Source organism: Cibotium barometz, chromosome 38 (genome assembly GCF_041138505.1).
Source record: "Cibotium barometz isolate CiBa-2024 chromosome 38, ASM4113850v1, whole genome shotgun sequence".
Taxonomy (NCBI): domain Eukaryota; kingdom Viridiplantae; phylum Streptophyta; class Polypodiopsida; order Cyatheales; family Cibotiaceae; genus Cibotium; species Cibotium barometz.
Window position 1 is genome coordinate 19,978,564 of NC_141083.1, and position 18,854 is coordinate 19,997,417.

The window sequence follows — 18,854 nt, forward strand, 5'->3', positions numbered from 1 at the left end:
TGCAATACTAATGACATGAGTGTGCTAAATTTTTTCATAATAAAATGAAAATAATACTTAATCAAATAAACTCATAAATAAGAAAACTATATATAGATATTCACCATAATCAAGACCCCATCCTAGCTCTGATACCATGTTAACAATCCTAATATGGGATTAGTCATGGTGATAGACACAAGATTAAGCATAAGATTAAGGTGGATTAAACCACACAAGAAACTTCATGATGAGAGAGAGAGAGAGAGAGATTGCACACTCAACACAAGATCTCTATTGCATATCACCAATGAACCATACAATGATATAGGCCGTCTAGCCTTATCCCACTTTACACATGATCATGCCATCTGGAACTCCCTTTTCCACATTCGTTTATGTGGTTCTCAACATTCATACACCATACAATATCATATGTGGCATTCTTATCTTACCACAATATCTTGCACCTCTAGGGTGCTTTCCCACACACGCATAAACTGAACTTACATATTTCAACACCCTGTTCTCACTCACTCATCACCCACACAACAATAGGCATTGCACTTTTCTACATCTTTCAGGTATACTACCTTCTTGTTTTTGGCCCAAACTTAGGCTGCTTTACTTTCACATCAAGCCCTGAATATCCCTGCATGATGACAACTATTAGGATGGCCTAGTATGTACAAGAGTCTGCCAATCTCTTTGTAGTAGCTTAAGCCTTATATGCAGGGCCCACATGCATACCCTCCACAAGAATACTTGGGCTTTCACTGGAATGTTTGCTTCCCAAATAATCTTTTACCTCTTCCTCCACATACTAGCATTCTATCCTACCTTCCAGATTCTATTTGTAGTACTCTGCATTCCCCTTACTCAGTTCCAGATATAAAACCTTAGTTGCCCCTTTGTCCAACTTAACTCCATTAGACAAAACCCAATCATTAATCCAACAGGACTCATCAAAGGCTGTAGAGACCCATTCTTTTTGCACTTCAGCCCCTAACACCTTTCCTACCAACTGCCTCTCTCTTAGAGGTAATCTAAAATCTTATTCCATCTGGTTTAGTTCTTTCCATCCCACACCAGTGACCAGTCTCAACAGTCAGCCAATCTTCTCAAACCTCTATTGTTTAACTTTTTGGCTAAGCTGATGTCTAGAAGTGCTAGAGGGGAATTAAACTTATGAGTCCACCATAGCCCTAAGCTAAACAAAGAGTTGCATGTAGCTCTGGCACAACCATCCCAAATCACCAAACCTAGCACTTCCTTCTATCTACCACATAGAAACTTGCAAAATGAAGAGCCTGTAATATTCAGAGGAGCACACGATAGCATCTTGTCTTTCTAGTTTAACCACAGCCATCTACCTTTTACAAGGACATGAGTGTCTTCCACTAGTTCCCTTATCAGTTTGGTCTATGTCTCCTTTTGGTGTAAACACTTGGGAAGATAAAGAGCTATCCTAGCTATAGCATGAGTGGATAGATATATGATACTAATGCCTCCTTCAATCTTTGGCATACTCAGCTTGTCGCGCAGGCAAGCCAAGGTGCGACTCTCCTATTGCTCCTCATGTTTCTCCACAATAAGTCCCTTACAAACCCCATAATCTTCCTCCAATGACATTTACCAAAATCTTGGGCATAGAAACATGATGTAGGCATTTAAAACAACATTCCAAATAGTCACCATGTCATGAAAGGAAACCCTAACCCCCTCCCATTTCTTCAACTTCTGGATAAATCTCTCTAATTCCCAATCAGCCAGCTATTTGTTTGTCACCTCCACCCCAACAGGGATTTCCAGGTGTCTAATTATTTGGCCCCTCCTAATTACCTCACACCCCCATCTTTCCAAATCAAAGCAGACTGATGATCTTGAACTTATGTATGTTGCATCTGGACCCAGAAGCCTCAACAAATTCCTATATAATGGCTAATGCTTATCTTAGATTATCATTCTCTGCTCTCAAGAAGAGCAATGAGTCATCAACAAGCATTGAATAACCAGTTGCTCACCACTCAATTTTAGTCTAATCACCCTCCCTTTTCCACAGGCATCCTCAAGGACCACTATGAGGGAATGAGAGGCAATAGCAAACAACAAGGAGGAAAGAGGGCATCCCTCTCTCACAGACTTCCTAACCTCAAACTCTCCCACCAGTCTTCCATTCAACAGCAGTTTAGAGTGACCACCCAAGGTGAGGGTATAAATATAGGAAGCCATCTTAAATCCAAAGCCCCCAACCTTTCCATTACCCTTGCCACAAAAGACCAATGGATCCTATAATATGCTTTCTCCAAGTCAAGCTGAAGTAAAGTGCATTTTTGAGATGTCTTTTGAGCCACATCCTTCCCTAACATATCAACAAATATATTGTAATATATAGATCTACCTTTAATGAAACCATATTGTTTCCTAGATACAATCTCTTGGAGGGCAAGAGAGATCCTCAAAGCAATGACTTTGGCCAAAATTTTGTATATCATAGTTAGCAAATTGATGGGTCTCCAATGGTTAAACCTATTACATGCAGTATGTTTGGGGATAAGTTTCACCACTCCCTCCTTTAGATCTTTGTCTAGATTACTAGTATTAAAAGACTCCCTGCATTTATTCCAAACAAGCTCCTTTAATGAGGGCCAAAAAGTAATGAAGAATCCACAGATAACCCATCCTAACCAGGGGACTTCTCTTTCCCCAGCTTTAGCAGGGCCAGCTAGCTTTCATCTAGTTCACCTCTCTCTCTAGCCATCTAGCCTTGTCTACATTCACCCATTGGTTGATCAATCCTAAAAGATTGTTCTTAGCTTGGAACCTTTTTTTTTGGAGAAATCTTCCTTCAAGCTTGATGTAGACCCATCTCTTGGCTACCTGGTCAAGCTCCCCAAATTTTGCCCATTCATCCTTGATCTGTCCCACCACTTCCCTATTCCCTTTAACTTCTACTAACTTGAATAGGTATCTATCACATTTTTTCTTGTTGCTACAGGCTCTCCATCTTTATCCTCTTATTTTCTCACTGGCAAGCTTGTCATCTTCACTTTTCAGGCATGCTTGGCATTTGATATAGAGGCGAACCTCTTCCTCAATCAATTTCCCAACTTGCCTTTTTCTTTCAAGAGACTCCAGTTGTTCACTCCATCTTCTCCTTTCATGTCTTCTCTCATTGGCTCTCAGTTTCCCCACCCTTCTGTTGATGCCCTGCATATCATTTGCAAAGGATCTCCATGACCCCTCATTGTTCCCTCTCCCTCTTAATCTACCAATGGCCTCTTCAGTGTAGGAAATAAACAAATCATCCTTGAGCAACAGATTGTTAACCCTCAATTTCCTTGTACGGAACTAATTCAGATTCTCCTCCTCCCAGTCTTTCACGTACCATTCCCACTTCAAAGGCATGTGGTCAGATAAGGCAGTGCAAGAGTTAATTCCAACCTTCAAGGTGTGAGGGACCCGTATAGCTTGTTGGCTATAGAAGACTCGTTCAATTCTAGAGGAAGAGCCAAAGCATTGCAGACTGAGATAAGTGTGGCCAGGGTCAGATCCCCATAGGCCCCCATGTTCCACCCATTAGCAAGCCCCATTTTCCCCCTCAACTCTTCCCATTTTCTTTTTTCTTAACCCGTTAGAATAGTGTTCCCCCCACACCCTTTCAAGCATGTTGAAGTCCCCCATCACGATATACAAGGGCCTTGAAAATCAAGATTGGAAATCCACTCCCACATTCCAGACCCTATCTTATAGTTGTGAGGCCCATACACATTGACCACCCATAACCTTTCACCCTAATCTGAATCCCAACAACTAGAATCGGTGGTTTGCAACTATATAAGGATTTAGATTTTTTTAATGATGGTCATCACCCCGTTATTACCCCCCCCCCCCGCCCGCGCGACCCCACCATACATCACAACCCAATCCTTATACTTATCCATCCTAACCGATTTAAGACCAAAAATGTTGTGTTCCTTGATAGCCATAATAGAAAGCCCCACTCTCTAACTAGTCCCCAAAAGGCAGCTTTCTTCTTCCTATCTTTAATCCCCTTCACATTTCAAGTACAACCTTTAACTTCCTCACTCTTACTCATATCAAGGCAGTTTTAGGGACCATGTCTACCTTCTCATCACCTCTCTCTTCAAGGGTTTCTTTCTGAATATATTTCTAGGCTGACTCTATCTGCCAATTGAATCTTTCTACAGAGGATGTCTTACCATCTACCCTGCCCAAGGGGCTGAAGGGATTCGAGTATATCAAAGGGCTTAGATTACTATGAGACTTGTTGCCTCCCACTGCCCTAACTACAGGTCTACTTTGAGCCTTGCTGGCTTCTTCCTTAATTCGTCTGAGATTAGCCTTACCCTTAGGTTTGTCAGTCACTTTGGTCCAGCCTCTCTTAGCCTATCCTCCTCCCTCAGCTCCTAGCACTCCTTTCCCTTTATCCATCTTGTCTGAGAGAGACAGCTAGATGGCATTGAGTTAAGGAAAGATGCAATTGTTGAGCTCCTCTTCCTTTTTGCTTGGGCACACCTGCATTGGCATGATTTCTCCCATATCATAAGAGTGAAAACTTGCTCCCCACTTGAAAATTTTGTGAGTTTCGTGTTTCATGTGTGCGCTACGGACTATGTATGACCTATACTATATTGGAAAAAATGAGGAGCAATTACATCCTTCGAAATATCAAGAATATCCTTTTAAAAATAAGGAGCAATTACATCCTTTGAAACATCAAGAATATCATTTTAAACATAAGGAGCAATTACATCCTCTAAAACATCATGAATATCACCAAGAAACTACAATATTTTATCATCATGGAGTCTGAATGATTGGATCAATAAATGCATCAAGTGAAATAGCATACTACATCTCAATGACTTGCATATCACAAGAAATAGAATCCAATAACTCTCTCAAATGACTTGATCATCACCAGCATGATCAATGTGCATATTAATAATCACTACATCATCAAAATATGGCTCAATGCATAGAGCATCAATAATCGAATTAACAAAATGACCGGATCAAAATCATCTCATGAACAAAGGGCATCATCATAAGTAATCCCACCATTATGCATACCAGTAGCATATGAAATCTCCACAACATGCGGCATGCCATCAAGGCATGCATCCTCATCAATGGGATCAACAACTATATCAATGGTTAGAAAACTAACATCATTAACATCAATTTGAGAAACATCAACAATTCATTAGGTGCGAGAGAGGTATGCACGTGGCTCTCTTGTCCATCATCCTCATTCACTTCAACTCTAGCCTTTGCAATGATTTCCTTGGGTAGCAGCTATCCACTTTGGATAACAAATCTATCAAACAATCCTAATGACACTGAAATTGGCCTACAAAAGCATAAATTATCCCACATATTCTTAGAATGCACATTATCACTATGCCATGAGGTCATCCATAAAAGATATCCAACATACTAGAAGGATCATGACATAATTGAAAAATCACTTGTGAAAAATATTGAATGTGCTCCAATAACAATGTCAAATGCGCGCTAAGCAAAGAAGACCTCGAAATGCACATCACTAAACACACAATAAAACCTCTTTGCATATAATTAGACACCCAAATTAACGACTAATAATCTTGCAGGCGGTTTTGTTCATCCGTGGGCATCCACTAGCTGATGAGAACTAAAGGAGGACAAGAATGTTGCAAATGCTTCAAGACTTTAAGAATGTTGCAAGTGACAATCAAGAAGGCCAACCACAATATCATTAACAAACAAGGATAACATCTGACATAATCATGTGCTAAGATCATAAATGTCACAAAGGGAATGCTGCTAATCTATTCAAATCAAGAGAGAAATTCCACAGAGCAAGAGATTGCAGCATGCCTTGGTGAATGCATGATCAAATAAACCACAAGCATTAGGATTTAATGCCAGGAAAACAACCATCATATATGCATGCACAAGGGAGACAACATACAAGTGAACGTACTCTTTCTTTAATAGATTGCAGCTCTTTCATACATACCCCTTCTCAGGATTTGTACAATGTACACATTCTCCATAGTTCTGTTTTTTAGAAGTTAGTACACATTCTCTTCTCATAGAACCATACAATGTGATCACAAGAACAAATCAAATTGAGCTTAGGAAACTAATCTCTACTCCAAAAACAATGTGACTTGGCTACAATGTGATCACAAGAACAAATCAAATTGAGCTTAGGAAACTAATCTCTACTCCAAAAACAATGTGACTTGGCTATGATCAAAGTTTGTCAAAATAGCTTTTCAACAATTATGTGAAGCCACAAAAATTAGTACAAACTTGCCAATTGAGAAAAACACAAGCACAACTGCCCAAGCATTCTAGTTAATGTTTATGATTTAAAAAAATGATGGAAAGATCAGGCACACAACCTACGAGGGGGTTGCACACTCACACTCAAGTACTACGAGAACTCTCCCAAATTCCATAAGCTCAGACTTGCTAGAAGAACCATTAGCTGCACATGAACATGGACCACGACAAAAAGTACATATTGGTTTGAAGATTAAACCAAATGTGCTTCTATTATGTGGAGGGATTCTCTAGAAACCTAATAAATCATGAATATAAAATGGAAGCTGGTAGAACCAGGTTCATTGTTAGCTGATTTGTCTAGGAGGATGATATGTGGAACTTCGTATGTCAACCAACCTCTTAAAAATTCTATGTAGTGTTCATCAGTCCATACATTAGCAATACCAGCAAAACACTTCAATGTCAGAGTTTTGACAGCTTACAAGTAATGTAAATTTTGAAGCTCATGCATGTCCACAGAGAGAAAAGGTGTGCATGTAATATAACAGAGAGCACCTGCATGCATCCCAACTTCCCGGTGTTATTGAATCATGCTTACACTACGAGAGCACAAGACAGCTCTGATCTGCAAGAAAAGACCTTAAACATTTCTTGCCTGTTAGGTGATTGGGTTTATTTAACAAACATTTAGGAGAACTACATTGCTTGCCTGTTGGGCGATTGCCTATGGTTATTACTCTTGGGTTAACTTAGTTAATGAAACCATCGTTTAGGGGACCTATTACATGCGCCATTATTTCAAGCTTGAAACACAAGGTCGTTGCTCAATTAATTGATTAATTGATGAAACCAACACTTAGGGGACCTACATATGAGAAGGGAATTCAAATAGGAGAATATGAGAGCCATTAGCCTCAGTTTGAAAAATCAACCAAAATTGTAAATTCAGTAGTTTTAGATCTGATAGGGGACAACCACCCAACCCCAAACATAGAAAAACCTCATTGCCCCTATTACCCATCAAGCCCCCCAACCTCTCTGGAAATTTTCTGTGAAAATTGCATAGTGGGGAGCATGCACAAGAGGCATGCTATGCTCTCTAGCATTTAAGCTTGACCATTTAGCTGCACTTATTCCAACTAGTTATCATCTCAGTGAGGCCATGAACTCGATTGATTGGAGGAGGCGCTGACAACGACCACACCAACTGACAATTGAGGTGGAAAGTCAAAAAGCATGAGGAGTTCAATTACCAAGAAATGACGTTGAGACCACTGCGCTACAAACTTGCATCAGCAGAGGGCAGATCATGACACCCAGGATCTGCCACCCAGGATGCTGACATGTGAGCTGATGACACCCAGAAACAGCAGACGGCCTACTGTTTTGTGTTAAAACAGGTTGGTGATGTTGCAGCTCCCCATTGTCCAAAACAGGTGACATGTGAGCTGACACCCAGGAACAGCAGATGGGCCTACTGTTTTATGTTAAAAAACAGGTTGGTGATGTTGCAGCTCCCCATTGTCCAAAACAGAATGGCATCCTACATGCCATTTCCTAATACAGCATAGCACACAACACCAAGGGCAGCTAAGAAATCAGAGGAACTCGATTCTTTAGTAACACCACAAACTTATGCACAAGTCTCATAGTATTCAACTTGATTATACCAATGCTACTTGCATACATATATACAATTCAATTAAGATCACACAAACATACAAAACGAGAAAGAATCTAAATACATAGGCAGTCACATACACTGTACAAAGGGCTTACAAAGCATCAACAACTGGGCACATATTGCAAACTGCTAGATACAAACAACAAATTATCACACCTTGCATGCTACTATATTACATGCAGCAACGAGATGGGGTGCAACAAAAGCAGTTGTTGCACACAGAAATTTCACCACCCCTTGCTTGTTTGTCCACATGCACAAACAGAATAAAAGCTGCTTTCAGTAAAGAGAGAACCCCTCTTCCCATACCCGTCAGTTTTCACATTTCAGAAAGTCCAGCAGCCCACTGAATACACAATTCCACCTAAGGTTAATAACCCCTCTTCCCATACCCGTCATTCTTCACATTTCGGAAAGCACAGCAGCCCACTGAATACACAATGATGAGGAAAACAAGCATGACAATGTTCACTTCCGCAACCTTGCGCCAATCTTTGTTTATGTTCTGCAGAACTCCTGCCCTGCATGAGTTGCAGTTGAAGCACAAGATGGTGGAATTCGTCCGATAGGTCATGCAGTCAGTATCATAGGCTGGAGAAGTGCAAGAATCCCAGTAGGTTGCATTCACAAACGTGCAGCCACAGCCTGTTGGGGGTTTGCAGCAGCCAGACTGAAAAATTGACAGACCAAAAGAGAAAATTAATACCAAACACCAAGAAAACTGCGCACACTCTCTGACCCTACCAAAACAAGGTACATACTTAAGCACTGTGATTGTATGTGTAGGTCAGCCCCGAACAAAGACCTAATGGACACCTACGAGCATGTAACTGCATATACATGCATATCTATGTAGAAGCTATACATGACACAAATGAATAAGAATGGAATCCCATGATGAGATATGCATGTGAGTGTGCACATGTAAGCACATCTGAACGGAAGGAAAAGTATATGTTCATATGAAATCATGAAAATACAAATTGAAAGGTGTAGCATGTATGAAAAGCCCACAAAACAACTCTAAAGAAAATAATGATGTGGCACACGTGTATATGAAAGTGGATGAATTGTGACCCAGATCAGAGGATAGGGAGTAAGTGGATGAATTCTGACCCAAATAAGAGGATAGGGGGTAAAAGTGTGCGCCCACAGCAACTTTAATCGAGACAATAGTCCCCAAAACAATGGAGAGCATATACATGCATATATAGTACAGACATACTCCGGAAACACATCTTCTGCATTCATTTGGAAGCCAATACCCACCAGAACAAATCTGACCTGCACAAGATGATGTGCACATGTATATGCACATTGTGGTGTATAAAAACAGACATGTATATGAAAGTGGATGAATGCTAACCCAAAATAAGAGGATAGAGGTGAGTGTGGACCACAAAGAAAATCTAATCAAGACAACTGCACATGTATATTATGCATGTAGAGTGCAAATATACCCTAGGACATACATCTGCAGACACTTACAAGCCAATAGCGCCCAGAACAGACCTGACCCAAATAAGAGGACAGGGGTGAGTGTGCTCCTCCCCACAGTAACCTAATCAAGACAATTGTCCCCAAAACAATGGTGAGCATGTATATTATGCATATAGAATGCGGATATACCCAAAACAATCATGGGCGTGTATATTATGCATCTAGAGTGCGGATACACCCAGGACATACATCTGTATAACATTTGGAAGCCAATAGCCCCCAGAACAGATCTGACCCAAATAAGAGGACAGGTGAATGTGCACCCCACAGTAACTGTAATCAAGACAATTGTCCCCATGGTGAGCATGTATGTGCATGTAGACTAGAAACATACCCTGGACATACATCTGCATACAATATCCCCAGAAGGCCAGAACAAATCTGACGTGCACACAATGATGTGCACATGTATGTTGTTGAATATGCATAGATATGTCAATATATGTCTTCATGCCAGAAGACATTGGCTACCTATAGTAAACATATATGTACATACATCCATGTCAAACATTGGATTAGATGCATGTTTGTAACCTCACATCCATGGATAATGATTTTCCATCATAAATTAATGGGTGTATGTATAAATGCACAAATCTGATGATCTGACATGGATGAGAAATTTACAAATCAAGTAACGTGAAGGTACCTGGATAGGAGTGAGGCTGGCCTTATCGAACTCAGATTCAGTGGGGTACTCGTTTCTGAGGCCATCACAGAACTTGGAATCAGAGAGGCAGCTCTGGATCTTCTCCCAGTTGGAGGCCTTGTTAACCTGGCGTTGAAGCCAAGTGGAGTAGTCCCCAAGCTTATACTCCTTATAACCCTTGTTGCCCACAACCTCCCCTGCAGTCTTGTTAGTGACCACAAAGGCAAAAATAGTGAAGATGAAGAGCAGCACAATGAGCAGAAACATGACCACCAGGTAGAACCAGAGCAGGCATGTGACCCTCCAGCAGGATCCCACAAAGCCGGCCAAGGAGACCAGTAGTATGAAGAACCCAACGGCTATCACTGGACCTTGCAGAAAGTGGTAGCAGTCTGCGCTGTGCTGCCTGGCTAGCCAAATCCCTGCTCCTATGATGGGGATGGAGAGAAGGAAGGTGAGGAAGTTGAGGATGCCGACGAGACTGTCGCTGAGACCCATGGCTTTGTTTCTTCTTGTGATGTTAGGGTTTTCTGCAGGCTGAGTTTAGAGCGCTCTGTCTGCTTGTCTGCTTGGTTCTCAAGGTTACGGAGATGTGAAGGGTAGGCAAGGAGGGCTGTGGCTGTGAGGGGAGGGGACGTGCTGGCAGCTGCCCTTATCGGGGGTAGACAAAACGTCAACGGTTACGAGCTCTCTTGGACGCTGCGAAAACAGTTTTTAAATTTTAGTTTAAAAAAAAGTCCGCCTGCATGAAGTCGCGTTCCCACGGGTCAAGTTAACTTGGCTACAACACCTATGTGGGAAAAACCTTTACGTGCCACGTGGCAACCTTTGCCACCCTTGATCACCTTTTTGGCTGGAAAAGACAAAAAAACAAGCATGGCCTTATATGCATCCACATAGAAGGCTGGTATATGATAGAAGCTAGGTAGAAGTATAGCACTGAGAGCTTGTGGTAGACATTCGAGAAACATACACACTTCCTCTTCACTTCTCACCAAGCCAAAACCTAAAGAAACTGGTTATACTTTCTCATAAATTTACACTATTTTTACTTTTTTTCTTTCAAGCGGCTCAATTCCTTTTGCTGCTCACGATTCCAACCTCAATACCTTTTACTGATGATTCCAACTGGCCACTTCAAATTTCCAATTGGCTCAAGGATAAGCTTAGACACACACCTTTCCCGAACACTACTTGTAATGCCCTTAAGAGAGGGAGCTAGAGGGCGTCCCCTACAATTAGAGACGTGGCCATGACTAGTTGGGGAAATGCAATAGATGATTATGTGAGGCAGATTGACATGCATACATCATAGACATAAGGATCATAAGTGCAGTGCACAATGAATGCCCAATCATCTTGTGCATGGTTCTCGGCTGACTCCTTCTTTTCAACACTTGGTGTTTATGCATTAGCCCACAGCCATGGTTGACTCTTTCTTCTTCTCTTTCTCTACCCTTTTCCTGCATTCATTGATGTAATGTCCAAGCTTCCAATAGTAATTGCATTTGCCATTCTTCTTAGGCTTATCACCCCCCTTCTCGACATCCTTTCTAGAAGACTTGGCTAATTTTGCCTTTGGCTTATAGCTACCCTGACAAAAGGCTTTGCCTTTACCTTTTTGATTGGCAGCAAATGCTTGATCTGCCACACGCATATACTAGTTTAGTTTTGCCAAGATTGCTCTTCTCGGCAAGAGCACTATAACCAACTCATCAAAAGTAACGACATTGGGTGTAGACGTAAAACCTGGTAATGAATCTGGTAGAGCTATGAGAACAGTAGATACCAAAGAATTGTCTAGATAGGCCTCATCAATACATGCCAACTACTCCCTGAGATCTTTAATCCTTGGAACTCATCCATTAAATCTCCCTCATTCATATGCTCGAACTCTAACTGCTTATGCAAATAGGCCACTTGTGCCTCGTAACGCACCTGGTAAAGCACATCGAATGCATCCCAAGCATGTTTTACAATTTCACATAAGCGAATATGAGGAATAATGCTCCTTTTCACTAAACTTTTCACTAAAAGTGCCACTAATGCATATGCATGTGTATCCTTGCCATCCCACCTAGCTTGTTCTGTTATAGGACGTGTGGAGGTGGATGCCATGGTTACATCAAAACTTATATCACCATCCAAAGCACCTGTAGTATGCTATTAGTGCTGACAAGATAGGGCGTGCCTCAATGCCAATAATAACATTCTAAAGCACTTTGGCAACTAATACATGGTGCATCATATAGAACCACAATGGGTAGTTGGTTCTGTCAAGCTTATCCTTAGTGAAAAGCATCCCAAATACATCACTGCATGATGCGAACAAGCCCTGAAACGCACAAAAACTATGCTATGTACTTAGAAGCACACTATATGGTATACCTTATCCACCTAAGAGAATAGCTTTATCTAATACGATCAAAACAACAGCTTGAGGAGAAGATGACAAGGGGGTGGAGAGCCAAGAGAATCTGATTTGATACCAATTATTGGAGTGGAGATCAATGTAGCAACACACATATAGATGCAGCAACAAGCAAGGAGAGATACATTAAAGCACAACACTCAAAGTAGATTAATGAGGATGAGTGAAGTATAAGTGAAGTGACATGATAAGGTCACTTACACACTGATAAGAGTGTGTACATATGCTCGGGAGAAAAAACCTCGTAAAGAGGGAAAAAAGTTCCTCGCCCATTATTAGTTTACGTCCACACATAACCACTATATAAATGTTATAAATACATAAACCGCTCCTACACACAAACATAAAAATAAGAAAGCATTTCTTTCAAACATTAGTTGGACTTTGATACCAAATGAATAACATCAATATAAGATTCCACTTACTCGTGTGCCCAAGACCGACTTTCACTATTAACCATCCCTGAAGCTCGGCTATTACTCAACATCACAACATATTATCATAAAAAATGGACAAACATAATGATCTAGGAGATCCGAGAACTTAGCTATAAGCTCTCAAAACTCCTAGATGAAAGCCTCAAAAGGACTTCCTACCAACATTACTTTTTGTAATCAGTGAAAATTGACAGTTTCATTAGGTTCTCTAACAAAAGTCTCTAAGAACACAAGCTTGAAGTTATCCCATGTCCTAGGAGCTGTGAGTTTTGACTTGAGATCTTTCCACCGAGTGGAGGCATGACCTCTTAAAAACATTTCCACTGCCATTATTTTATGCTCTTTCAGGCAACAAATAATGGCAAAATGTGTCTCCCAAAATGACTCACCTAACCTCTCACAAAGTCTAGATGACACTCCTTCTTCTCCTCGCGGAAAAAAACTTTAGAGTAAAAGGAGGATACATCCAAAAGTACCCAATGGCCTAGCTTATGGGGCAGTTCATCATTGTTCACTTTGAGTTACTCGAGTCTATAGATCCTAAACTTTTTGTAATAAAGTCTGAAGCTTATTTGGATTGATAAGGACCATCTACGGTTGTGGATGTGTAGCACCATAGCTTGAGAAACTGCTTAATGGAAGACGACCACTAGTGTCCTCTTCTAATAGTCTGTGCTATGTTCTAGAAGCACATGGGATTTAGTTAATTTTTTAAAAAGTCTATGATGATTGGAAATCTGGGGAAGTTATGTCAAAAAAATCCAAAATTTCATGCATAAAAGTTTGGAAAATTAGATAAGAAAGCTAAATCTTTGTTTGGAATTTTGGGTTAAAAGAAGATGATTTACACATAAACCAAAGCTAAACTTTTTAAATTGTTTAGCAAAAAATATGGAAGCTTCTTCTTCTGACCAATTTGGTCGTAGGCCTACTCTGTAGTGAGACATGACACTAACGGTCCTCTTCTAGCCGTTTCTCGGGCTATAGTGGGGGTGTGCTACCCAATTGCAACCATAGATGGTCCAATAAGCTTTGAAATTTATTCCAACAAGTTCAGGATCTATATACTCGAGTAGCTCAAAGTGAAAACCATGGATCTCCCCACATGTTGGACCATTGGGTACTTTTACCTCCTTTTACTCTAGAATTATTTTATAAGGAGAAGGAGCATCATCCAAACTTTGTGAGATCTTGGGTGAGTCATTGGGAGACACATTTTGCCATTGTTCATTGCTCGGAAGAGCATAAAATAATGGCGATGAAAATGTTCTTAAGAGGTTGTGCCTTCACTTGGTGGCAAGATCTCAAGTCAAAACTCACAGCTCTTAGGACTGGTAAAAACTTCAAGACTGTGTTCTTGGAGGTATTTTCATTAGAGAACTTGATGAAATTGTTAATTTTTGCCAACTACAAAAAATATAGTTGGTAGGAAGGCCTTTGAGGCTTGCATTCAAGAGTTTCAAGAGCTTATAGCTAAGTTCTAAGATCTCCTAGATCGTTATGTCCATCTATTTTTCCTTCAAGCTTTACCTCATCAGTATTAAAATGAGGTAAGATAGAACATAATTAAGTCCTTTGAGGACGTGTTGCACTCTACGGTGTATTTATGATAATACTGTAGTAACTATAAAGAAGGACATTGCAGGTTCTTTTGACCAGAGAAGCGTAATAAAGAAGAAAAGAAAAGGGAAGAGAAACTACCAAGCAGTGATAGCCTCCTTGAGGCCTAGTGGGCAGCCTTGTGGGTAGGCCTCATCTTTTGTGATAAATATAAATCAAAGTCTCTAGGTAAGATGCCTCGCTCACAAGGGGGCATGTTTGTTAAATGTCACAGACAAGGCCACTATTATTTTAATTGTCTATTCAATAAAAATCTTTCGAGTGGTGATGAAGCATTGCAACCATCAGTGCACGCTCACTTGGTACATACATGTACTAGTAATCCACTGATTCACTCTATTGATGTATTAGTTTTATGAGAATTGTCATTTTTAACATGGGGATGTTTGGTCCACATGACCTTATCCAGATGACATGTAAAGTTATGGGATCCCTTGTATATGTTTTATTTGATGATGGTAGCAGTCACACGACCACATCAAAGGCATTACCTCCAAGGGAAGGATCAGTGTGCATCCCCTATACATTGGTAGGTCCAAGCCAACTTTTGAATGAGTATGACAAGTAAGTACAAGCTAAGTGAGCATGAATATCGCATGAGGGACATAGCAGGCCTCACAACCCTCTTATCCTTGAAAGTTCAAGTCTCGACAAGTTCTTTTTTACAAGAAAATTCTCAACTTTGGAGTGATCTATCAAATTGGGTGATTGGGAATCTAAGAGCCCACACACTTGAACATAAAGAGGAAGAGGATGAGATGTGCCACATTGAGCGCTCTCCTTCCATACCTAAGAAAAAAGAATAACCAAAAGTGCCTATGAAAAAGCTCAGACACACTACTTCGAAAGCGATAAAGTAAATGCCATATTACTTGTCATTTATAAAGGCGTGGTAGTCTCTGTAGTCTTGGATGGTGGTGCTATTGTTATCATAATCACCAAAGATTACTAAGAGACCTCGGGAAGCCCACCACTCCTAGGCATGAGCCTTGTGGTTAAGATTACTGATAGGAGCATAACTAAATCTTTGGGCGATGTGAAGGCATGTCCCAATGTAAGAAAAGGAAGGTTCCTCGGGTTGTTTTAAAAATCGAAGTTATGAAGAAGACCTTTATTTTCTTGTTATGAAGATCCAACATTATGAAGAAGACCTTTATTTTCTTGTTATGTGCCTTGACAACATAGATATATTACTGGGCAAAGAGTGGTTTTTCCACAAAGGCCCCATTATAAATATTGACTATGTACATCATGTAATTACTTTTGAACATAATATGAAGAAGTTTTCCTTAGTTGGTGATTTATCAGGTCTAATAAGTAAAACTTCTTCTACTATTGGTGTATCAAATGTAAATAATGATGGCAATCATGTGTGTTATGCTTTGGAAACAAGAGATATGCTCAACAATAAGGAATGATGTTCTTTATTGTGTTCTAAAGAATGAAGTACATTGCTATGATGGTATATGTGCATCTTCCTTGAAGAATAAATTTAAAATGTTTCTAGATTCAGAGAGTTCTTTCTATTCATGTTGTTTTCCTCAATGTGAAGTTGATGCTTCACAGGCATCAAAGCTACTAGGGCCATGAGGTTAGCTCTAGGGAAGGGAGATTTCTTCCTGAAAGATTGGTTGTTGTGGAAGACCAGTAGACTAGTTTGAGATTTGGTGCTATTGATATGGTAGGTGCTCGAAGGGAGTGGACCTTCGGAGTGTGGATTCTCCTGAGGAAAGACTCTTTTGAGAGATTTGGTGCTATTGGTATGGCAGGCGCTCGAAAGGAGTGGACCTTTGGAGTGTGGATTCTCTTAAGGAAAGACTCTTTCAAGAGATTATGTCTGAATTTTTAGATGTGTTTTCAAAGGAATTGCCTCATGGTTTACCTTTGAGAAGGGGTGTACACCATAGGATTCTCCTAAGGAAAGACTCTTTTGAGAGATTATGCTTGAATTTTCATATGTGTTTTCAAAGGAATTACCTCATGGTTTACCTTCGAGAAGGGGTGTAGACCATAGGATTGAGCTATTACCTGGGGCTTAACTGGTATTTAGGCAACGTTTTAGGTTAAGCCAGATTAAGGAGGATGAAGTTGCTAGACAGGATGGGGGAATAATGGATGGAATAATTCCATTTAGGTGATGCTAAAAATGCATGGTATAATGCCATTTGGGTAATCCTCAATTGTACAACTTGCTCATTTGTTTATTAAGAAGTTGTTTAGTCTTTATGGCTTACGAGTTGATATTATCTCAGTGATCGAGATTCAAAGTTCATTGGTATTCAAGAAATTGGATACTAAATTGAGGATGAGTTCATCTGACCATCTTTAGTTTAATGGGTAGACAGAATGTGTAAATCAGACCATGGAAGATATGATGCATACATATGTCTCTTTGAGGCAATTTGATTGGGAAGATTACCTTCTATTTTAGTAGAGTTTGCTTGCCACCCAATAGTGTTAAGCATTCTACTAAGGTGAGCCCTTTTATGCTCATGTATGGTTTTTAACCTAGAGCCCCATAGATGATTGGCTTAGAGAAAGTCTAAGTTGGTGCTATAGTTGATTAACAACAACAATATATACTATAGTTTGTGAGAGAGAGCATAAAGAGTGTGCAAGATCGAGTATAATTTTATGCTAACAAAAATGACCAGCTAGTCCTAGAAGAGGGTCAATGGGTTTACTTGAGAATCCTAAAGACTCTTAGGTAATAAAAGTCTATAAGTTGTGTTCGAGATTTGTTGGACCTTTTATGATGTTGAAAAGAATTAATGAATGTGTTTATAGGTTGCATCTCCCAAGGATAGAGTACGTGTGGATCCTATCTTTCATATTAGTAAATTGAAAGAGGTGTTGCATGCAGAAGACAATTTAGTTTTTGACCAGTAGCTCATGAGACTTGAAGATCTATCTATCTATGTTCCCCACCACGAACGTGTGGTCATTGTGGATCATAGGGATTGTACCCTTAGGATTATGAGTGGTTGATCCTCCCAGCCTTCCTCTCGTTTAGGAGGGGGAGAATGTTATGTCTCGTGCTGTGTGGACATAACATGGCTAGTGTTAGAGGCCGATCAGATTGTTCTCATAGTAGTATAAATTGGTCAAGGGGCTATATAGTTGGGATTATGGCTCAATTGTGAGTAGTTTCACAGTTGTGGAGTGCTCTATTTAGGACTGGGGCATCCCAAGGGTCCCAGCTAGTGGTGGTTAGCCCCATTTGAGATGGTTGGGGGTGCGTAGTATGGGACATACATGCTTTTTGTGGGAATGTGCTTCCTAGTGTCTAGCTTACTTCGCATGGTTTGAAGCCTAAGGTTGGGAGTACTAGTGATAAATCAGCATGTTTAGTATTTTGATAGTAATGCTAGAGCAAGCCCATTACTTCTCATCATGATTTGTTTTCCTCACTTGAGTCTACTTCTCAACAAGGAGGAATAGTAACATGTGCAAACAACTCCTTGTATCCAGTAAAAGGAGTTGGTAAGGTTATTCTCACTACTGTAAATGGTGGGATAATCACTCTCTCAAAAGTCTTGTTTATGCCAGGCTAAAAAGAACTTTCTATCAGTCTTCGCCATTGTTAGGGCCTAGTGGTCAGATTTGTTGAGATGAGATAAGTGTATAGTTCAGACCAAAGTGATGGGAGATATCACTTGGTATCTGGTACTCTAAGCCATGGGCTTTACATGTTGGACAAATATGAGAGATTGGTACATAATTCTTGTTTAATTACCACCACATGTGCTGTGATTGATACAAAGCTATGGCATGCTTGCTTTGGTCACTTGAATTTTGGTAGTTTGTTGCACCTTAAAAGGAAAAAGATGGTGTTAGAGTTGCCAAAGCTTGAGGCTCATGTCAAACATGTATGTGATGGGTGCATTTTAGGCAAGATACAATGGGCATCATTCTTGAAAGATGGATTAGTTAGGGCTATCTAGAAATTATAACTTATACATAGTGATGTATGTGGTCCCATGAGGACCATCGATCAGTGGATATCTCTACTTTGTGACTTTTATTGATGACTACTCTATGCACATATGGGTGTTAAAGGCAAAGTAAAAGGTTTTTACTTGCTTTAGACACTTTGTTTCTATCTTGCAGAAAATGTGTTTGCATGTAAAGTTGGCACCCTTCGTACAGGTCCCGGGGGGGGGGGGGGGGGGGAGTACATGTCAAAGGAGTTTCGTGTATATATGACTGAAAGAGGCATAAAACATCAATACATAGTGCCTTACACACCTC

General features: G+C 40.3%; 1 protein-coding gene across 1 annotated transcript; it reads right to left on the reverse strand.

The window, feature by feature from the left end:
- Positions 1-8,067: 8,067 nt before the first annotated feature.
- On the reverse strand, positions 8,068-10,803 carry LOC147616436 (tetraspanin-8-like). The gene is made up of 2 exons (XM_086777514.1): positions 10,116-10,803; positions 8,068-8,636 (listed from the first exon to the last, which is right to left on the reverse strand). Exons 1-2 carry the CDS (start codon positions 10,611-10,613, stop codon positions 8,337-8,339), a joined length of 798 nt encoding a protein of 265 aa, XP_086633640.1. The 5' UTR covers positions 10,614-10,803; the 3' UTR covers positions 8,068-8,336.
- Between the last annotated feature and the right edge of the window lie 8,051 nt (positions 10,804-18,854).

Coding starts and splice junctions, on each gene's coding strand:
- LOC147616436 (XM_086777514.1), bottom strand. CDS start 10,613: ATGGGTCTCAGCGACAGTCTCGTCGGCATCCTCAACTTCCTCACCTTC. Junction 8,637..10,115: donor CCAGCCTCACTCCTATCCAG/GTACCTTCACGT, acceptor TCAATTTTTCAG/TCTGGCTGCTGCAAACCCCC.